The following is a 23371-nucleotide window of genomic DNA, read 5'->3' as shown; positions in this document are numbered from 1 at the left end:
GGGGAAGGGCAGAAAGAATTGACCCTGCTTGCTTGGCGGGTAGGTGCTATCACCTAGAGAGAAAGTGACAAAGCAGATGTCAGAAGACGCGGGCAGGGGTGAGGAAAACAGAGTTTACATCCTGCACTAGGTAGGCTGAGCTGACCTCCCAGGACATCCGGCTAGCTCCAGTCTAAACCTGGCCAAGTTACTGAATTTTGCATGAGCTTCCTTTTAGTTGCAGAACAAGTTGTTTGTGCCTTTAACAGATTAGCAGCGGAGAAAAGTTTACCTAGAAAGATGAATAGTGTAAGCGGAAGCAAATGGCTTTAACTTAATTTAGTGTTTCATCTGTATTAATGTTACTGCCCTGCACGGGAACAAATGTTTTTTTTGTTTGTTTGTTTGTTTGTTTGTTGTTTGTTTTTTATCTGTTGCTTCCTTTTTAATCCCGTGACTTTGAAATATCCTTGCATAGACAGTGGGACCCAGAACCCTTAATCATCTAAAGGAGAGTTATGCAAATCAGTGGCAAGCCTATGCCTTGTAGAGATTTGGCATCTCCCTACCAGACCTGGATAGTTCTCTGTCTATCATAAGTTCATGCAAGATGCTGATTTTCTACTTAGATTTAATAACAATAATAGTAATAATAATAATTTTATAATAATTATATTATAATAATAGCAATAATATTTTTTTCTTTTGGAAGTTTTACATTCAGGGATGGAACCCTGTTGTGAGCAGGTATTGCTTTTTTCCAGTTATAAACTCTTCAACTTATTAAGCTTTTAAACTTTTTTTTTACAGCATTATGTTCAGTTAGGCCAGAATTCTTTAACTTAAAAGCAGTCTTTGTGGTATTTTGTGACTATTTGTTATTGCAAGTTTTTAATTATTTCCCGCCAATAATCCCCAGAGACTGTCTGTGCTTGAAGTTTCTCTTGTCCTTAACTTTGGTATTTAGGGATTAGTCTCCCTCCCGTGATCTTTCCCTGCGCTTACTTGCCACTCTCCTTTTGGTGACAGTGTTCTTAGATTTTAATTTTATCTTCAGCTTCTGCTTATCCTTTCCTTGTTGGAGGAGTGTCATTGCTACAAGAAAAAATTTGACATTACAGAGAAGTGGTTGAGCCTCCACACCTTGCATTTCTGCTTAGTTCTGTCTTTACTGACAGCCTTTGGCATTCTGGAACAAGTTAAGGTTCCACCTAGTGGCTATGACAAGTAATGACATCCAACTCTGAAAATGGTTCCCCAGGGTCAACTTGTTAGTGTGATAAGTGACAAGTTTGTGATTTAGTCCAAATAATTTAGATTTTAGTGCCGCACATTTAACAGACATTTAAACAGTTTTGTTTCTTGGTAAACATAAAGACTTTTCCAAGTTTTATACACCGCGTGAGTTCTGAATCCCGGTTCCCTCCCCTCTCTGCGTGAGACAGTGTCCCTCAGTGAGACAGTGAGCAAGAGAGTAGAGAGGCAGATCGTTTGTGAGGCAGCCACGAGTTAGTGTTGCTATGTGTCTGAAGCCTCTCCCTCAAGACACTCTGCGCTGTTTAGCATGTGTGAGCAGGTGACCTCGCCCTGTGCAATGCAACTGTTCTCTGTTAGAGGAGTTATATATAGACCGTTAGCGCTGCACTGCGCCCCAGAGGCTCTTTCTGTTAATGAAAAGAGACAGACGTTGAAGATGGATGTGAGGAACGGCACAGACAAACACACAAACAGTCATCAGGATTGTGAGGGCAGAAAAAGAATATTGTTATGTGACTGAAAACACAGCCAGTATGAACTATACAAATAAACATATATGCACATGACAAAATTTTGAAATTTTGGTGATATTTCCAGAGGATTTTTAGCCCCTGTGCTCTGTTCATGCTGTTTAAAGCTTTCTGCTTTCTCTCTGTTGTTCTGTAGTTTTTCAGTACCGAATGGGAGTCTGAGCTCTATTTTTTCTCATTCTTGTGACTTCATTTCTTTGTCTATATAATGGGTCTAGTAATTCTCATTTCAAAGGATTGATCTGAGGATACGGTGAGATGACACCCGAGAGATGCCGCAGAGGCTGGGGTGGGCTCCAGAGCTTAGGTTATAGAGACTGCCTTCATCATTTGCCTCCACCCCAGCCGGGAGAGTCACTGTCATTTTATATACTAATCACCATATACTAATGCTGTATCTTTTTAAACCACTATTACACAGTATCCTTTTGTTGATTTACACCACAAACTCAGGCGTTTGGAAGGACACACACACTTTTCTTTATCTGTGGAGACTCATGGGCTCTTGCCGTCTGGGGGTGATTTAAAAGCCTCTAAAGAGAGTTTCAAGAACAGAAACCAGGTTCAAGAGGGTTTAGGAGTTGAAGGAAAACTGGAAATTCCTATGCATTTGTGTTGCCTGCATTAGCTCATCTCCCTGTCGTCCTAGGCATAGTTGACAGGCAGCAAAGCCCTAGTGCTGAGACATGAGCAACCCGTGACAGACATGGTGGCAGGGATGACCAGGACAGATCTCCTTCTGTGCTCGCATGCTGGGCCTTGCACTGTCCTCCTGACCCAGAGCTGATGTGTAGGAGTCCTGTGCCCCAAGGAGGTTTGTGCTTTGCATTAGCTCTCGGGCAGAGTTGCTTGTGTTTGCATAGCAGAATATGTTGTTATTGCCTGAGAAAATGAACTTTGACCTTATAGCTTCACATATTCCTAAATGATGGCAGCCTATAGAAAGAGTGAGCAATTACTTTGAGCACTAAGGTGGGGAGGGTCAATGTTGCATAGATCAGATCTGTCAGAAATGAGATAGATTGGAATATTACGTTGCGGGGGAAGGTCTGTGCAAAACAGTTCTGCCTGAGGTCAGTAAGCTGTTGGAATTTATTAAAGCACGTTGTTAGAACTGTTTAGACTGTATAATACTCAATCCTGAATCCTTTGAGATTCATTTTAGTCTCCGTGGACTTTGGCCCATCCATTTGTATGAGACGAATCTGTTGGGGGATTTTCTTCTGATAATGTGGGTACTTGAAGACTGCGTTGTTTTTATGGATTTCAGACTCAGTCATCATTCACAGCTGGGATCTCAGGGTTGATAGCATTTCAGGGGCTGGTAGCGTTTTTTAGCATTTCTTATAAAACAGGGTTTCCTGTTCCGTTACCTATGCCCTGCTCTGTGGTGGTTAGCAGCCACATGAGAGGTGGCCCTGAAGACCTCGTGCCTCAGTAGAACTGTTAGCAGGCTGCGCAGTAAGCGTTTTGTGGTTGTTCCCGTGGAGTTCAGGCTGGCTGCAGGCACCTCTGCCTGCCTCTCACCTTCCTCCCCCTCATTTCTCCTGCTTTCCCATTCCCCTACTTTCTCATGAAGGTAGCTTGCCAGATGTGTGGTTTTACTCTAAAGCTATGGAATACTTTGAGCTGATTTCGGTACAAACCAGTGACCTGCTGTTGAGTTGTTCTCTGTATTGTATTAGAGTGACCTGCAACTTAACAATTGTGTCTACTAAAAAAAAAAAAAAAAAAAAAAAAAAAAAAAAAAAAAAAAAAAAAAGAAAGAAAGAAAGAAAGAAAGAAGGCTTTTTAAGCCACCCGTCCCCTCGCTTATGATATCGTTGTGATGAAGGATCACGGTGGAGCAGAAGAGGCAGAAAAAGATTTTCTGTGCAATATGCTTTTCCCCTTTATATTTTTGGTTGCCATAGAAATGACCTTTCTTGAGAAAGGAAAGAATTTTCCCAGTCCCATTTCCCAAGGTCAGTCCAGCATTCTACAGCCTTCTCTCTACCTTGGTGTAACATTTGACCTTAGGCATGTACAAGGGGTTACTGGAGAAAGGGAAAATCATTTTGGGTCCTCATCTGGGCTCCTTGGCTGTTCCCATTCTTTGTTTTGCCAGCCCGAGCCCCATTTTTAGTTCCTCCCCGTCGTCCCACCACCTCTGCTCTTCCTCACCATGCTGAGCAGTCTCTCCAGTGCTGGCTAAACTTAGCAGCAGGAGTTACAGTCCTGCGCTCAAATGTCTACCAGCATCGCCTTCCCTTCACGCTGGGGTGTGAAATTGAGTTACAGTAGTTTGCTGTTCTGTGCTGGGCACCGGGATTATAAAAATGAATCCTACAGGCTCTTTTGCCTTGGAAGGGATTGTGACATGATGAAGTGGAGCTACGGTGGTGGGCAAGGATCATAGATTGAGATGAATGGAGAAGGAGAGGGGGAGAGTCCAGGAGTTCCCAGCAAAGAGTCCCACGCAGGGAAGGGAGGAGAGAGTGCCCAAAGATGGCGGCGTCTGAATTGTACTAGTGTACTAGTTGGTTATGTGAAACGTTTCGAGTCAAGAAAAGCACGTTATGCTTTTCCACCATCTAACAAGGGATAGGTAAGAATCCCTGACATAGTTGAAGGCAAAATTGCATGGTGGAGATAGACTCAGAGATTTAGGGATCATTGAGCTTTGGTTTCTTCCAGGAGGCGCACCTCTGAGGGTAGATGATAACACAGGCTAATGCGCAAGACGAATACACAGCAAAATAGTAATCTATGCATCGTGTAAAATGGCTAAGCCATTCTCATCTCCAAGTTCTTTGCTTTTTAAACAAGATGTAGACTCATGCACTTAACGAGTTTGCCAAGTGATATGGCCCTCCTGTTGATTAGACCTTTATTTAGTCAAAGCAGGTATCAATTAGCAACTGTTTTAGTGGATACATGACTTGGTCTTCTTTGAGAAAGACTTTATAACTAGCACTCTTGAAACTTAAAGGAAAAAGCGGTGACACTAAAAATCCGCCTTGCACAGAAATACAGATTTTGACTGTGAGACTAAGGCAGGTGATGGCACATCTTAGCAGTAGCTGCCTGTCATTCTAGGCACAGGGACACTTTCTACCCTGTACTCTCACACCAGTATAATTCTCTTTGTACTTTAGCTAGCCTGGGAAAATGTTAATGTCCTGTCTTAGTCAGGGTTTCTATTCCTGCACAAACATCATGACCATGAAGCAAGTTGGGGAGGAAAGGGTTTAATTAGCTTACTTCCACATTGCTGTTCATCACCAAAGGAAGTCAGGACTGGAACTCAAGCAGGTGAGGAAGCAGGAGCTGATGCAGAAGCCATGGAGGGATGTTTCTTACTGGCTTGCTTCTCCTGGCTTGCTCAGCCTGCTCTCTTATAGAACCCAAGACTTCCAGCCCAGGAATGGCACCACCCACAAGGGGCAACTGAGAAAATGCCCCACAGCTGAATCTCATGGAGGCACTTCCCCAACTGAAACTCCCTTCTCTGTGATAACTCCAGCCTGTGTCAAGTTGACACACAAAACGAGCCAGTACATGTCCCATGATGCTTTCTTCTCCCTTCCAATTTGCCATTATGAAAAATTTAAAACACACAGAAACTGTGGAAAGTAGCTCAGTGTTTACTCCAGTCTCCCCTGTTCCATCATTGTTAGCATTTCCCACCCTTTGCACGTGCACAGTTTATTTACTGAACTATTTGAGTGTAAGGAACCACACTTCACTGCATGTTTCTTCCAAACAAGGTCCTGTGCCTACATAATCATGATGTTTTTCCCACACTTCAGAAATGAGCAGATTTTTTTTTTACAGGCTTCTTCTGTGTAGTCAACTCATATATTTCTAAATATCTTTTGTAATTTTTGCTGCTTCCTTTCCAAGCCCAGTGTTTAATCAAGGGTAATGAGCTGTGTTTAGCTTTATATTTTAAGTTTATTTGATCTAGAAGACCCTCTTCATCTCTTCTCCTTTTTCCTCTTGGAAGATGAGGGATTCATCATCCTGAAGATTATCCTACAACCTACCCTTTACCCCATACTCCTACTTCCTTCCTCTTCCTTCACCCCTTTCCTTTTCTTCATGTGGGACATAGCCTGCTGGATGTTAGGCAAGTGCTCCTCCATTGACCAACATGTCTAGCCTTATCTGGATGAGCATTATTAGGGCAGCTTCCCCCCCCCCTTTGTACAGATACAAATAGAGATAGCTGATGTGAAATGGATTCCTAATTACAGAAGTATTGACAAAGGAAGCTATTCTTTATGGACGATTGTCAGTTGAACATAGAAGGAATGCTAAAAATAGATAATCAATGTCCCACTACCTCCTGTGAAATATTTAAGGCAAAGATGGTAAACCACAAGGGAAGGTTTTCAGATATCCATAGGGCACACCAAGACGCCACTCAGCACGGCACTGGCTAATTGCTGTGGAGAAAGCAGACCTTCCAGTGCTGAGCTTTAGAGCCTAGGGACCCAGCAGTTAAACTTAGCATCACTATTAGTGGACTAGCTCATTGGTCACCTCAGTGAAAGCGCAGTGTGAAGAGGACAGATCCAAACTGGGTTTTGAATTTCAGAGTCTTCTGAACTTTGGAGTATTTACAAACTCAACCAGTTATGCATCCTCCTGTCCAAACTCTGCAACGGAGAATGTTTCTAAATGTGTGATTTTATGGGCAGTCTTGTCACCATTCATATGCATGATGAACTGTCTTTGAGCCTTCTGGACCCTACTTTAAGTTTATGGCACATGGAGCGTAGAGAAACAGGTCACATGATACCAGAAGGAAATAGACATATCCAGAAATGCTTTTAAGTGAATTTGCATTTTATTGATCACCATGCTATTTTAAATTTCCTTGAAAAAAAATTGGTCCATATATAGCTGAAGCAGTTGCTTCAATACTGTGCAGACTGAGCCAGCACACAAAATCTGTCTGTGAGCCTTTTCAGTATATGCTGCTCCTTGGGAATCGCAGAACAAAGTTCACTCCATCATTCCTTTGACAAGGTCATATTGCAGTTTGTATGGCTTCTTAATAACATAGGAATTTAGCTCCCAGCAGTTGCTCTGCCAACTTTCAGAAACACCAAAGTTGACATGCTGAAGTATAAGATTGGAGGGTAGAAAATTGATTGTGCCCAAACCTTAACTCACAAGAGTTTGTGTGTTTGGCAGTAGAGGAATTTGGAAAGAACTAGAACCCGACTTTGCTTTATTTGGTGCCAGCTTGTGACTAGCTTGGTTGTTGGTTTTGCTTACCCCAAGATCAGTCATCCAGAAATGCGCTAAGGCTAAGCTGTAGCGTCAAGGCAGTCTATTTATTATGTGGCGATTGTTTGTTTCAACTCTAATTTATTATTCATCTTGCAGGCCCACAGCAGCAGAACTTTTAAAATGCAAATTCTTCCAGAAAGCCAAGGTAACATGCTTAAAACCCCCAAGTCAGTCTGCTATTTTGGAATGGCTGAGAATTTGCATGCATCTGATTTGGTGTTAAACTGTTGGGATCATTTGTTTTACAGAACAGAGAGTACCTGATCGAGAAGCTGCTGACAAGAACACCAGACATAGCCCAAAGAGCCAAGAAGGTAGGCGCCACCTGCACCCATCATCCTGAAGGGTGATCATTTCCCCAGCCAGGAAAGAAAACCCTAAAGCAAGAAGGTTCCCACACACTCTGGTTTGCAGTGCAGGGATTACCTGATCCCCATGACTCTGATCAGGAGTTTGTCTTCTGGTTATCAACGTTGGGCATGGAGACAGCAGGAAGCTCGCACAGTTTCAGTTTTGCATGCAGCATCTCTTTTTTCTCTCCCCTCCCAAGATTAGAGGCTATGGATGTGGGCAAGGTTTAAATAATGAATTGAGATGCTACATTTCCTTCCTTTAGATTTTTTTTTTTAAAGTGGAGTCTTCAGTCTTCAAACCTAGTTTGAATGATGAAATGAAAACGTGTTTCCTATGTGTGATGTATAGAATAATAGTCACAGTTGTTTGTTCATGTGTGCACATGTGCCTGTGGAGGCTTGGATCAATGGCATGTATCTCTCCTCAGTTTCTCTTCACTTGTTTTTTGAGATAGTATTTCTCACTGAACCTGAAGCTCATTCACTGGTCTAGACTGGGTGGCCAGCTCCAGGTGAGCTAGCTCCAGGGATGGAATTATCAATATTCTTATCCCCACTGCCAGCCATCGCTAGGGTTACATTTGTACCTGGATTGTTTTTATGTCAGTGCTGACAGCACAGACTCGGGTCCCCAATTTTTATTGACCAAACCATTTTCCAACCCCAAATTTGATTGTAAAGGTTAGTTGAATATCTGTGGGACACAATTCATTTCTCATAAAAAACTCACGATACGTTTGCGGCCTACTGTATGTTCACTAAGTTTAGATTACCTACAGTGTTTCAGGTTTTCTAGTCTCAAAATAGCATGTAACTATGTACGTATTTACCTATTACAGATCGTTACGGATTTCATTATGATATGTATGAAGTCCAGTGAAGACATCAGTTTGGTTACTTGGTTTTAAATTTAGTATCATATATTAGTAATTAAAAATATGTACCCTGGCGACTGGGGAGATGGCACTGATGGGGGCTTCTAATGGTTGACAGAGAGAGGGAGAGAGAGAGAGAGAGAGAGAGAGAGAGAGAGAGAGAGAGAGAGAGAGAGAGAGAGAGAGAGAGTCGGTCCCTTGGGTGGTGTGTGAGTCTAACCAGGGGTCTTTTGATCACATGTCCAAAATGTCATCCAGGGGCCAAAAAAAGCTGCCAGGGACTGAGGGTGCTTGTTGGCACTGTGTGCTGTGTTTCTGTCTTTGCTACACGTCTCACCTCCTCCCCCAGCCTCTGTCCACTGGAGTTATGTGTGGCGCCCCTCCCTCCTACTGACTCTGAGCCATCTCAAGAGCTTCTCCTAGCTCCCCTAGAACCCCGCAGCCCTTCCACTTTCCTTTCTTTTCCCCTAATTTTCACTCCTCCTTTCTTGTTTCTCTGTATATCCCAGGCTGGCCTCATATTCATGATCCCCCACCCCCCACCTCACCACAAATGCTTGGACTCCAGGTGTGCAGCAGTAGTCACTGTACACGCCTCTTCCTCTGTTTTAAAATTGTTTATGAAATGATTATTTTATGTGTATTGGTGATTTGCCAATATACATGTATATACATACATTCCTAACTATCATCTGTTCAGTCTATATGATGTTACTTGGATGCATATGTTTTCAGAACTGACCTTTTGGTATTCAAAGTACCAGTTGGTCTGTTCTTCCTTGGAGAACACTGTTTCTCCTGTTGCCAGCTTTCTTCAGTTGCCTGTAGTTCTTTGTGTAGGGTTGAGGCCTTGTGGGCCTTCCCACCCACTTTAGCATATCTGTTGCTTCTTCAGCTCACATTTAAGAGGTTAGTGAGACCTTATGGGTGTAGCCTCTGCCATTCCCAGGGTCACAGCCTCACAGCAAGCTCCCTGATCACTGGCTCACACAGTCTCTCTAGCCCTTCTTCCTCAGCGTTTCCTGAGTCTTCCGGTGAGGGAGTGTTTTGTAGATGTGTCCACTGGGACTGGGCTCCACAGCTCTGCCTTTGATCCGGTGTTCTTTTCCATAGTGGTGTCTGTTGCAAGAACTTTCCTTGGTGAGGGGTGGAGACTACACCTGCTGTGGGCATAAGGACAGATGTCAAAGTCCGACACCTGTGTTTTTAAGTAGACATTTGTGGTAGATTTCTAGCTTTCCTTCAATCTCCTCTTCTAATGTTTCTTAGACCCTGCTTCAAGATTAATTGCCTGACCATGTTCAGGAGTGCCTTTCAAAATGAAACAAAAAACAAACATGAGGATCGATAAGTGAAATAAAGAAACAAAAGAACTCTTCCCATCTAATAAAGACCAAGGTTCTTAATATTGAATTTCTAACCTTACCGTCTTATTTCCAGCAAAATGAACCGTGCTTGGCCCCTTAACATGGCACAGACTGTCCCTGTGGACTTTCTTCGATTTGAGAAAGTGAAGAGTCTGTTCAGGCTATGACTTTATTTACTTCCCTTAAAAATATTTTATTACATATGAGTGTGCTTCATATCCCAAATCCCCTTGTGCCTTCATCTTGGGACACCGAGGAGTAGAACTTAGAGAGATGTGAACATCAGCCATATCTCCTCACATGTCTTAGGTCTTTCTACATCATCATCATCATCATTGTGATTATTTATTGGATTTTATTTTATTTATTTTATTTTATCTTATTTTATTTTGGTTTTTGCTTTCCTGCCTCTGCTTCCCAAGCGTTGGGAGGACTGGTGTGGACCACTGCACTGAGCTGCTGGCTTCTTCACTTTAGGCATTAGTGCGGCATCTGTCTTTCCCACAGAAAGTAGCTTTCTATCTCAGAATTCTGTAAAGGATTACTAAGTAGTTTTTAAGCATTGTGTAGGAAAGGCCTAGTAATGTTTTCCTTGGTATTTTGCATCCTAAAGACGACCAGTCTCCTGTCGCATATGCATTTTCAAGCATACTTTGGCTGCTGTCTGAACCACACTTCTCATGGAGAGATTTGCTGGCAGGTGCACAGCTGAGACCCCACCACAAGGTCACATTTGCTTTCCGTAGCATGTGGCCAGAAACATCAACTCTTCTACTGCCCTTGAGTGTGTCACAGTAGGGGTACTCTGCCCACCCAGTTTCCCACTCCTTTGACCTCAATTGTTTGTTGTGCCCGTGCTCCCAGGATTCACGTTACTTCACGAGACAGAAGAACAGCCTTCTTCCTGGCTGTTGGTGAACAAACACGATGTTCACCAATGGAAACTTTACTTGCTGCAGAGGCCATGGGAAACAAATGTCACTTGAATTACCATGTGTAATGAGAACCTTTCCTGTGGGATATCTCCACATTTCCTGGCTTTTCACAGCACGTTGGTAAATTTTGTTTAAAGCTCGTGTAGGGTCTAGCATTTTTAAATATTAGGCTTCCTTACATAGAGGTGGATCTCCTCAGCTCCTTGCTGTCCTTTTTCCTGTGGTATTTCCTCAATCTTACTCTTGTTTCAATGATGTGGTCTTGCTCCTCAGACATCACTCCCTGATGCTAAGTTATTAATTATTTCTCCTTCTTCCTCCTCTTCTTCCTCCTCTTCCTCCTCCTCTTCTTCCTCCTCTTCCTCCTTCTCTTTCTCCTTCTCTTCTTCTTTCCCTCACCCTCCCTCCTTCTTCCTCCTCATTCTTCTTTCTTCTTTTCTTTTTGGTCCACTCCAATCTGTTGTTTTCTAAATAAAATGATGACACATTTATAACTAATGCTTAAATAACAAGTTTGTCTGTTGCAAAAGCTTATGGTCATTTTACAATTCTGTTGATTTTAAATTTGTCATAAACAGTACTTAATACGTTTCCTTCATGTTAATCTAAATCAACACACACACACATTAATATGGATGATTTTCATATTTAAAGAATACACATGCTCATATATAATTGCTCTCTGAAAATCCCTTGTAGACATTACTACTATTTTTTTGTGAAATAGCACACACATTCATGCACACATTTACACATTTTCCCTGGTAAAACAGTTTTTACCATTCTGTCTTCTTTAGGGAATATTTTGATATTTAGGGATCATTTTGATTTTCTTTGGCCCTGATCTTTTTGTCTTTGACGTGGAAGTTTTTTGTGATCCCTGGTATATAATGAAAAGTAGTGAGGTACTTGATGCTCCTGGTCCCTGAGCTGTGTCGGTATTCTACTCTAACAACAATCTCGAAGAGCTGAGCTAAGCACAGCTAAGGAAGTTCTTTTCTGCTTCACATTTATTCTCGTTCATGAGCAGGAAGAATGTCATGTCATCTCTGCCTTTCACAAAGCTTTCTTGGGTATGTGTGTGTGAGACATGGTTGTCCATCGCTTACACTGTTGGATTGAGAAGGCGGGGAGCATATAGGTGGGTTAAAACTGAACCCAGATGTTTATGGTTGTACACATCCTTTTTAGAACTGGCTATTGTCTAAGCTCAGTGTCCATGATGTGAACCTTCACTAACCTCATTCACAGCTCATACTCTCTTGCTTTCTGAAACCCACACAGGGCAAAACAGGCGCAAGGGATCTTAGCCACACAGATGGCTAAATGCCAGCTGGAGATCTTGCCTGAGAGGGCCTGGGTCTAGATGGACTGTTCGCAGTTCTTGCTATGGCTGCTGAGTTCTGGTGGGAAGCAAGATGTTAGAGGATCAGTGGTTGTGTTCTAACTTCACAGATGGAAAGTCAGAGATGGCTAGTAGTTAGCTAGTCACTATCAGGAGAAAGGGAGCTAGGCATGGTGCTGAGCCTCTTAATCTTAACACTTGGTGGGCAAAAACAGAGGTAGGCAGACCTCTGAATTTGAGAGCAACCTGGTCTGCATGGTGAGTTCAAGGTCAGCCAGGTGACCCTGTCTCCAAAGCAAAACAAAACAATAAAGAAGGAGACTAGCAAGTCAGTACTGCCAAGGTGGGCACAAATGTTACGAATTTCTTTTCTTAATTTGTAAGATTGTTTTTGTATTTTAACGACCTAAAACTATAGGTCCTATTTGATTCTAGTGTGTGTTTAAGAATCAGTAGGTGGGAATAACTACAGTTTGGAGCTGGAGAGAGGTCTCAGTGGTTAAGAGCACTGTCTGCTCTTCCAGAGGCCCTGAGTTCAATTCCCAACAACCACATGGTGGCTCACAACCATCTGTAATGGGATCCGATGCCCTCTTCTGATGTGTCTAAAGAGAGTGACGGTGTACACATATACATAAAATAAGCAAATGTTTTTGAAAAAGAAATACTGCAGTTCACATTTTTAAATTCTGTGATGCCTTATGTATTTTTTTTCACTTTATGTTTTGAAATAATTTCAAACTTGCAAGAAACTTAGAAGAAGACCGGACCATACAACTTTCTGCAAATATTTTCCTTTTTGCTTTTTCCCGGAACAGTTTAGAACATATAGCACACAAGGTCACAAGGTTTCCTTTACCCATAGCTGTACATTTGTGTGTCTCCCACACAAGGACAGACACCTATGCCACAGCAGCATAGTGACAAGAGGCAAGAAGTTCACACGATTCTCTACATTCTATTAATGCACTTCTCAACTCTTAATCAAAGTTGTTGATTTTCCACTGTTGTCAGTTTCCCTACAGGATCTAATTCATAATCCTTTTAGCTGCTCCGTTTCTTTAATATGGAGCAGTGCTTCTCTTCTGTAGTTGATACACTTTTGAAGAATCCAGGTCAGTTATTTCATAGAATGTCCTTCCATAAAGGCTTAGCTGATATTTCTTCATGAGTGGATTGGCCTGCATGTTTTGACAGGTGTCTCAGGCATGAGGCTGCATTCTGGATGTATCATATTATGAGGCACACCCTATTGCCTCACTCCCATCCTGCTGAGGTTTAATGGTGACTACCTGCTTTAGGCAGTGCCTGTCAGTTTTTTTTTTTTTTATTATTAAAAACGCAAGTACTAGTAGGAGGAACATACTTAATCACCCAGGTCATGACATCTTTTTTCCAAGGCCATATTTATGTTCTGCATCATTATGGCTGCACAGTCATAGGATGTCAGGGGTAGCAATCCCTTGGTTGTGGTATACAGGGTATATTTGCATCAGACTTAGGCAGCAAGTAAAGCTGGTGCTGTCCTCTCTCCATCTACGTTGGGCACAGCTGTGGCCAGAGTGAGCAGCCTGACCTCTTTGCTCCAGCATCACTGACTCTGTGCTGCCCGGGGGCTGAGCCATGGCAACAGAAGGATGTCTGGCCTCGCGCCTAACTGCAGCAGATGCTGAGTCCACAACGATGTCGTGGACATTACGTGACTAACGGGAACACTCGTGGCTGTGGTTGGCTGGGTGTTCTACAGGCACATAGGCACACAGCTGGCGTGGGTGGTAGGGATGGCGTACCTAGCACTGCATCTGGATGGAATGGAGAGAGTGCTCCTGGAGAAGCTCACAGCCCCAGCCTTTAGTCTTTGGAACTGTGATTTCACTGCTGTTGCCTGTTCAGCCCTCTTCATGTTTTCTTTTCTGCCCCATAAGAGCCAGAGCTAACCTCTGCTACCATGAGACATGCACGGCGTTGCTCCTCAGGAGCCTCCACACCATTTTTTGTTGTCTGTTTCCTTCTTTGTTTCAAAAAGTTGTACACAAAGGAAGGGAGGGCAGGTGCTTGCAGATGGTAGCAAGATGGGGACCTCTCAAAGGTTAGCATGAGTTAGGCCTGGGATCCTTCTTCATTCCCCAGTCTGTGCTGCTTCTGCTACCGCCGGAAGGGAAAGGGGACTGGAAAACAGCTGGATGGATTACGTAAGGGGCACGGATGCTGTTCATGGGCATACCTAGTTGTCTGCTTTCAACACAGGTAGGGTGGGGGAGTCTCCATGCTATTTGTGGCCACCTGGGGCATGGTGGAGGAGGTCCTGTGTTGCAGTGGGAAGCTAGAAGAGTTTGGTAGCTCCCTGGTGGGTTTGGGCGAAACTCAGGTGGTAGAAGGTCTTGAAAACTCTGAAAGGGGAGACGTGGCTAGTGAGAATTTGGTAGCACCACTAGTTAATAAATCACGTTTTGTTAAACAAGTGATTAAATAGTGAGCTTAGATTCCCATTTATAAAGGATAGAGGCAATATCCTCCCGTGTTTGTATACATAAAATTGGGCAGTATATATAGCATTAGCAGTTGGGGCATATTTTGCAGTAAATGGTTGTTACCACCTACTGTGTCTTGTTATTTCATAATCATGCATGTTGCTTTTATCACCAGTACTTTGCTCTTACAATGCCATTGTTTCTGTTTTACACTTGCTCTCCTGGGTTGGGGTGGGGGTGCCATGGAGTCTCTTCTGCCACTGTTCCCGGTAGTGGACTCTGAGATAAAGATAGATCCAGGACAGCCCAGACGGTGGGACTCACTCTTTGTTAGGGAGCATGGAGCACACTTCACTCCAGCTCAAAGGGTAGCAGAGAGTAAAACCATTAGGTCATGGCCCTGACATATATACTTGTAGTGTGGGAACAGTCTTGGAGATGGTAAATAAGCCCCAGGGGAGAGGAGAGAGAAACAGTATTTACCATGCACTTGCTTGTGCTGGGCTAGATTGTTGGTTTGTATTTGTCTCCATTATCTGTTGTATAGTTGTGAGTAGGAGACCATAACTACTTTTAAATATCTGTGAAAAAGTAAAAACCTAGTTTATATAAGAATGCTAAGCCAATATTAAAGACTACCAAATTTCGAAATGCAAAAGGACCATCAATATTCGGCCCAGTTTTCAGATTATAAGTTGAGAAAATGGAACTCCGGGCCTTGACCACAGCCAGAATCATGACTAGGGGACTCCCAAGTCAACTTCTCTGCCTCCTCCTATCACTTAGGTTCTTTACTTTAAAAAGTAGGAAACTACCTTTAAGCTTCTGCAGAGTTGCTTTCCTCCCTCCTGAAATCTGAGTTCAGTAAGATGTTGAAACCAGAAGAAATAAGGTGATTTTAGCATTGTTCCATGTATCCCCACTAGAGGGCAGCAATTAGTTTTAGAGAGAACCCCAAGGGGAAGTTTAGGTATTTTGAAAGCAGAAGCTGACTGAGGTAGTCTGATTAGTCAGGTGGGTGGCTGCTCGTTTACTGAGCAGGAAATTTTGGGGTGGTGGTCTAAGTACTTTTCACTTTTATTTTGAATTAAAATTTTCAAGTCTGTGTTTCATTTTCTTTGAACAAACCAAAGAAATCTAATGTATGCAATTCATGTCAAACCAAAAGTCTTAATTTTGAGAGATAGATTGGAGTGTTTCCAGTATTTCATGATTAAATTAATACAGTTTAGTAGTATCAGGCTATTTTTAGAAAGTTTGGTTCCCAAGACTCCTTAGTGCTAGGTGAACGGAGGTAGGAGGGACTCAAAGTATATGCTAACTAACTCTGAAGGAGGAGTAAGCCAAACTGCATTCCAGCTGCCACGTACGATAAACATCGTGACAGGAAGCAATTTAGGAAGAAAGGGTTTATTTCAGCTTAGACAGGTAACAGTCTATCTCTGAGGGAAGTCAGGCAGGAACTGAGGCAGAAGCCATAAGGAAACACCGCTTACTGGGTTTCCTGGTTCATGTTCAGCCAGCTTGTCTTTCTTATACAGCCCAGGTCCATGTGCCCAGGGATGGTGCTGTCCACAGTGGGCGGACCTCCCCATGTCATCATCAGTGAAGCGTGTTTCGATCAGACATGACCAGAGGTGAGTCTTAAGGCAACGGCTTAGTTGAGGTTTCCTCTTTTCAGGTGATTCTAGGTTGTGTAACATTGACCACAGAGGTAACCGGGATACATAGATGCATCAAATAGGCCAGGGGCGGCAATCCTCTTACTGCTTATGTTTCTGACTCTCAGGGAAGCAACTTCATGTGTTGGAGTAACATTGAGGAAGCCACATGCTCATAGAGAGGACGGTGATGGTGATACATCTTGTTTCTCCCGTTTCACAGCCGTAGAGCAGTATTAGAAAGGTTAGGGTTGCTGCTTGACTGGCACAGTGTCTGGGACAGGTCTTCCCAGGACAGCGAAGGCTCAGAGACTCTTTTTAGTGTAAGGTCAGTTTAGACTAGGCTTCATTTGGTGGGAACAGTGATTTTGCCACTAGGGGGCGCTGTCGGACTAGTTCATTTCAGACCTGATAGGACTGGCTTACTGTTGTATAAAAACATCTTGCTGCTGCAGATTGGGTCCTTTTGCTCAGTGTTTGTGCTGCTTGTGAATCTGACAGAGGTGAAGGGCGGAGGAAGCAGCAGGGGAAAGCGTCATAGAGTAGTACTTTCAGTGCAGCGGAAGAAGCAAGACAAAACAAAACAAAACATTTTGTTGTTATTATTTTTTTTTCTGCTCGTTGGGTTTGCTGTGCTGTGTGATTTTTCTGATCCTCACTTGGAGGAAAGGCTGTGCCTTTTATATTCAGGCATCGTTTAAAGATACTGGGCTTTGTTACGTATGGAGGTTTAGGGACTCATTTCGGAGACTTGGAAACAGTGATAAGAATTCCGAAGTAAGAGACGCTGGTTTTAAACTGTTGAGAGCTGACAGTGTTAGGCGGAGTCCTTGCTCTGTCGCTCGGCAGCCACGTGGTGAGGTCTGCACGTTCGTATGCATTCGGTGCTTCCCGTTTGCCTTTGCAGGATTTGCTCACTTTCCCCAAGGTTTTGAACTTGGCCGTGTTTTCCAGAATAGGCTGCGCATGCGTGCTGACGAATTTCCCTCCCACCCACCATCTGCAAGCCTTTGAACCTGACTCAGTCCACAGCCTCCTACTTGAAATCTTGGTGCTTCTTCCAGGATGAGGCCCGCAGCATGGGGGGGAGGGGGCAGGGCTGTGAATGCTTTCCTTCATCCTCCTGGGCTGTTTCCACCGTGCCCACCTCAGCCACTGGCGGGCCTTATAGAGGTACGAAGTTTGCTTTGGCACCAGGAAGTAGAACACGGGAATTCCACAAGTGTTTTCCACGAAGGTTCTCTGCTGGCCCCCTGGTTCAGAAAGCTGCCCCTCAACCAAGCTGCACTTTAATGCACCATCATCATGTGTTTGGACTTCACATGGCGGCAGGTGGTTATAGATGGAAGGTCTTGGAGTCAAGGCCTAGCTGGAGGAAGAAGTTGAATGTTGGGTGGGTTTGGGGGGTCGGAGCCCATCCCGTTTCCAGCCAGAGCTTTTTGCTTCCCAATCTTTAGAACTGTAACAAACATTTGACTTGAGTCTCTGCCACTGTGGAGGGCCACAGCCATTCTTTCCCGGACAAGGGGCCGTGTCCCCATTAACTGTGATCAAAAAATCAACTTCTCTCCCTGGTGTTGTTTCTGTCAGGTGTTTTGTGATGAAGACAAAAAGACTGCTCATTATTGCTGCAGCTCCAGGAGCTTGGCCCCCATGACCCCAGTTGCGTTGTACTCAGTGTCATATGGAGTTCACACCCTTCAGCTTTGCCAAGGTTCATCCTGTGAGTCTCTTGGGCGTAGGAAGAGTGCGAGTGCCCTGTTCCTGTATTCTGTGCTCAGCACTGTCCCTGTAGGTGGTTTCAGAGAGCAAGATGGTGGTGCAGTGGCCTCTGGCGTAGAGAGAGTAGGATGCAGCTAAAATTTTGTTCCACGGAGATCTCTGAGGTTGCTCTCAGCTCTGTGGGTTTCCCATGGTTCACAGCTAAGATTTGGATGCAAGTGATTCAAGGTTTAAAAATCTTTCATTACCGGACTTTCTGAGAGTCCTAAGCCTAAAGTAGGATGGTTGAAAATTATCGTCTAGCTGGACAGTGGTAGCACAGGCCTTTGATCCCAGCACTTGGGAGGCAAAAACAGGAGGATTTCTGAGTTCAAGGCCAGCCTGGTCTACAGAGTGAGTTCCAGGACAGCCAGGGCTATACAGAGAAACCCTGTCTCGAAAACAAAACAAAACAAAACAAAAAAAGAAAAAAGAAAAAGCAAGTTATCGTCCCAGCAAGGTAGCTGGTCCGAGGGGTTGACATTTAGTCCCTGCCAGCGTGTTTTTGACAGTGTCCTCTTCTAGCTGGCAGGCAACATGCATTCTCCTGTTACTGCTCATTTACTAAGGTGTTCCAATACTAGGCTAAGTTAATTCGAATTCTCCCTAATCTTGTATTCCTTTCTCCTTCTCCTCTAATCATTTTAAAATTTCCTCTTCTCAATCTTGAAAATCTTTAACATGAGTTTGACATTTTAGAGGTGGGAAAGCGAAAGTCACTGCTAGTAAGGAAGTGTGGGACATTGTGGGGGCAGGATGAAGCGAGTGAGGTGAACAGAGCCTACCTTGTGCCTTCCTGCCCCTTTCTGGTCCTGTTCCCTCAGTCACAGAGACCATGGTGAAGGGAGCTGAGGTGCAGAGCAAGTTTAGAAACAGAGAAAAGGGGGCAAGAACAAGAAGGCCGCTCTTCTTGTTTGGAGCTAATCAAATGTGATTGGCTTATTGGAGATTCAGGACTAACTTTTTGAAAGGCAGAATTATTTTGTATTTTTAGAAAAGATCTTTGAAACTCAGTCGTTTTAAAAACAAATTAAAATTGAAGGGATCTAGTTAAGGTTGCTTTGATAACAGTTTTTTTTTTTTTTTTTTTTTTGAAGCTTGCTCTTTAGTTACTGCTGACACATTCAAATGCTGATTTAAAAGTATCTGAGAACTTCTATTTACTTTCCCAGCCTGAAACACAAAGGGAAGGAGCCCTGTGCAGCCTGCTTGGCAGCTCTGAGCAATGTGGAGTGCCTTCAGTTCAGCCCACACTTGAAAGGCCCCATGAAGCAGCTTGGCTCCTGAGCCAGTCTGTTAGCGGATGTGAGTGAACTGGCCTGGCCGGAGAGGGCATGCGGGTTAGGGGAAAGTGCACACCTAGCGCAAAGTGTCAAGCAGTGGTCAGAGGAAAGGCTCTGGGGAGCTGAGAGAGAGAAAACCAGGGCCACTTAAATGTGCTTGAAGGTGAAGCTCTTAAGAGCTGGTCCTGGCACTGCCACTGGCTTGTGAGGTAGCCTTCAGTGTGAGCCCCTTGTGGAACTAGCAGACTGTTCCGTCTCACTGATTTGTAGGCTTAACAGCCAGAATCCTCAACTCTGTGGCATCTTTCAACCCTTCCAGCCCTAGTTCTCCAGGTCTGTTGACCTTTGAGTCTCATGTATTCTGCTACACCCTCTGACTGGAAGTGTCCCTCCCTCTATCTGCAGGAGACCTTAAGTGCATCCCAAGGAGTTGTTTCTCCAAAGAGCGAAACTGGGGGTCTAACAGTCACTATCACATTTTCAGATGTCGGTACATACCTCTTTATGTGTTAAGCGATTTCCACCATCCTTTCAATGGCTACATAATATTCCACTATAAGAATGGTTAATTAATTGGCTCTTTTAACTACAGAGGGTGAACATCACTGTGTGTGCATTGCCGCTAAAATGTTATCTATTTGTTAGGATGTATTCCAAAGAATGAAATTGTTTTATTAAAAAAATGGCCTATAATTATTGATGAGTAGTGCCTTACCAATTCTTAAAATGTAAGACATTTTATTTAAATCTACATCTGAGTCTGGGAGTCTGGGATCCTTGTCAAGTAATGCTTTACATACATGTGCAAGTGTGTACTCGCGTGTGCGCGAGCGCACACAAACACACGAAGAAATACACACAGACACAGAGATACACACACACACAAAGAGAGAGAGAGAGAGAGAGAGAGAGAGAGAGAGAGAGAGAGAGAGAGAGAGAGAGAGGAGAGATTACTTACATAGACAGCAAGCCAGATACACATTACTTTCACAGACAGATAGACAGACACACATTGCTTACACAGACAGGCAGACAGATACTACTTACATAAACAGACAGGCTCAGGGTGTACCACCTTATTCCTTATACAGACAGGCTGACAGGCATTGCTTACACAGACAGGCACACACACTTGTAAGTACCACCTTATTTACACAGCCAGGCAGGCACAGTATGTGCCACCTCACGTGCAGTATTCAGTATTTGGCATTGCAGTCAGTGATGCAGCTTTGGTTTATTTTGACTTTCTCCTAGAGCTGTACTTAGCTATTTTGTACAGAGATTTCCAACTTTGAAACTGTCGGTAAGTAGAGGAAAGATTCAAGTATGCTGTATCCTAACGTAGACCGACCTGCTCATCGGATATTGGTAGTGAGGGACTCTGGGCCCGCCCTGTCCTGCAGCTTAGTTTTTGGATAAAGAATTAGGCCAAGCATGGGGACCCGCTGAACATGCAGTGCTGAGAGGTAGTTTTTCTCATTGCTCTGTCGCTCTAATCTCCTCTGTCCAGAGCAAACAAATGATACAGCAGCTGCAAGCTGGAGAGTGCCTGCTGGGCTCTTCCATCATCCCCTGGCTCTCGCCTTTCCAGGGCTCATTAGAGTTTCCCTCCCCGCCCCCCATCAGCTTCTGCTGGCCCTAGTGTCTGGCATGGTCCACATCCACAGAGAATGTTATCTGCCATGGTCACATGCTGGCTTCATGACTGGGGCACCTTTGATCTTTGGCACTTGTGTCTTTTAGAGATGGGGAATTCCTCCTCTCCCCTAAAACCACTGTTCAGGTTGTTCTGAGTAACTGCTGTCTTGAGACAACCTTGGCTAGCTCTGAACCTGGGACAAACCACTAGGCTTACCTTCTCTACCTTCTCAACCTCCTGTTTTTTTGTTTTATTTTGTTTGAAGCCAAGATGTGACCATTTAAATCCAGTGCTTCTGCTTTGTAACCCGGTCATAGGAGCCCTTCCTGCAGCCTTCTTGATCTCACTGTGAACATGCAAGTGCAGGGTAGGGGAGGGGTGGCACATCGGACACATGAGCATACAGGAGCATCTAAATGTCACACCACACTTACCTTTTGTCTTTTGAGGAGATTAATGAGAAAGGTTACTGAGCATCACCCCGCTTTCTATGTGTGCGGATCGCGGAAACCCAGCAGCAGTGGGTGATATTGTTTTGATGTACAACTCTTCATTCTCAGGACCCTGAGTCACTGAAGTCTATTTAGAATCACTGTTTATTTGTTTCTGTTTCTGATTTAATTGTGAAATTCTGATTTCTTCACGGTGAATTTTTAAGGTCTCACCATTCCCCGTTCCTTTAATACACGTCAACCCCTAGCAGAAGCCATCTCTTTTCAGTACCTCTGCAGCAGCTTTTTCTTTACAGCAGTGGCTCTCAATCCTCCTAAGGCTGCAGCCCTTCAGTACGGCTCCTCATGCTGTGCTGACCCCAACCATAGCTTATTATGCTGCTACTTCATAACTGTAATTTTGCTACTGTTATGAATCATAATGTTAATACCTGATATGCAGGATATCTGATATATGACCCCGTGAAAGGGTCATTTAACCTCCAGAGGGTTGAGAACCGCTGCCTTAGAGTCTTCTGTGATGCTGTTCCTACGCCCCTCCTACTGTTTCTCCTCACTCCCTCTCCTATAGATGTTAGCCTTTCCCCTTCCTGTCCCCTACACACAGAAGGTGGACCTGAGACCGACAGGGCTTATAGCCATGCCCTGGCCCTGAGAGAGTCAATATCAGCAGATCTGGAGCATGGCCCATTAAAGTTGGGTTCTGGAATGTGATGTCCAGAGGGATTCAAAGGCTTCCCCTCACCAGAGTGGCACTGTTTGAAGGTGTGGTACCTTTAAGAGGTGGGGCTTGCAGAGAGTTGAGGCTGGTGGGTGTGGAACCTTTAAGAGGTTTTGTTTCAGAGGAGGCCAGATGGGTGGGTATACCCATGAGAGGCAGTGTGTGTGTGTGTGTGTGTGTGTGTGTGTGTGTCCTTAAGATGGAGGCTGAGTGGGTTTCTTTGATAGAGTGTACGGTTGGTGTGTACTGTTGAAGTGGGTAGTCAGATATTAGTGGCTTTCTGTCTCTGCCTTTGCTTCTCTTTCTGGTTTCCTGGACACCACAAGGTGAGCAGCTTTCCTCCAGGGCATGCTTTATATCATGGATTGCTGTGATGCCACAGGCCTGAAGGTGACCTCACCAAGTGATCCTGGACAAAAGCTTTTGAAACCATGAGCTAAAATAATCCCTTTCTTCATAAAAAGCTGACCATCTTAGTTATGTGTCACAGTAACAAAGTGTGACTAACACAGTTCCTTCAGTAAGCAGGCCTGGTGGTGCTGGTGTCTGTCAGAGGGATAGCACCACCGTGTCCAGCGTCCTGGGTTGGAAAAGCCACACCGTTAGGCTGACACCAGAGTGTGAGATCTTGTTGAATGCTCACACAGTCTTGCTGAATGATTATCTAGCTGTAACTAAAATGCCCACCTCGTGTCTGCTGCTTGTCTCTGACCCCTTCATCCCTCCATGCTCCCTTAGAACTCTGCATGTTACCGGGAGCATCAGAGCCTCATTCTTCCTGGTTGTGTAAGAACAGTGGAATATCCCATAACCCTGGCTTCTTTTGTCATTAACAGCGCTCTCATTGTCATGATTAAAGTTGCCTCTGGTGTCTCTGGTGTTAGTAACACAGGCCATCACCTTCACCATCTCCAGAAGATGTTGAGGAGACTAATGAATGGGAGGTGAGGTTTGTCATAGTAAGTACAGAGCAGGAGGAAGTGACATGGGGAGTCAAGAAAGGCTTTGGAGATGGTCTGGACTTGTGGTATGGGTGAGTCTTTAATGTGTGCAGAGATTAAGTACCTGGAAATTGAAACCATCATAACCTGGAAATTGAAGACCTGAAAGAGATCTTAGATACTGCCCTTGGTGCCAGAGCTGCCGCATCATAGCCAAGGCAATGGAAGGGGCTATGGACAGATGGAGTAGGGTGTTGATCCTTTGTCTCTCAGGACACCTGGCAAGGCTGCAGTGCTAGGCCAGTTGATATGGATCACTTTCTCCACGTATCCCAGCATGCTGTATAAATGTCCATGATCATTTTCTGTTTGCCAATAAGTAGACATAATTGAGACAGTAATCCAAGCCACTTAACAGCAAATTCTGTGAACCACCTGGACATCCAAAAATTTGAAACACAAATTTGACACACACACACACACACACACACACACACACACACACACACACACACACG

The 23371-nt window shown here is 44.1% G+C and overlaps 1 protein-coding gene across 1 annotated transcript in view; it reads left to right on the top strand.

The window, feature by feature from the left end:
* Stk39 (serine/threonine kinase 39) overlaps positions 1 to 23371 on the top strand; it is a 262879-nt gene that overhangs the window by 107490 nt on the left and 132018 nt on the right. The window contains exons 9-10 of the mRNA XM_031370500.1: positions 7146 to 7194; positions 7298 to 7363. Of these exons, the coding sequence (XP_031226360.1) occupies positions 7146 to 7194; positions 7298 to 7363 (115 nt within the window). The remainder of the gene's footprint in view (positions 1 to 7145; positions 7195 to 7297; positions 7364 to 23371) is intronic.

This window comes from Mastomys coucha, unplaced genomic scaffold (assembly GCF_008632895.1).
Source record: "Mastomys coucha isolate ucsf_1 unplaced genomic scaffold, UCSF_Mcou_1 pScaffold15, whole genome shotgun sequence".
Taxonomy (NCBI): Eukaryota; Metazoa; Chordata; class Mammalia; order Rodentia; family Muridae; genus Mastomys; species Mastomys coucha.
Note: the sequence above shows the minus strand (reverse complement) of the source record. Positions and strands in the feature narration are given on the sequence as shown.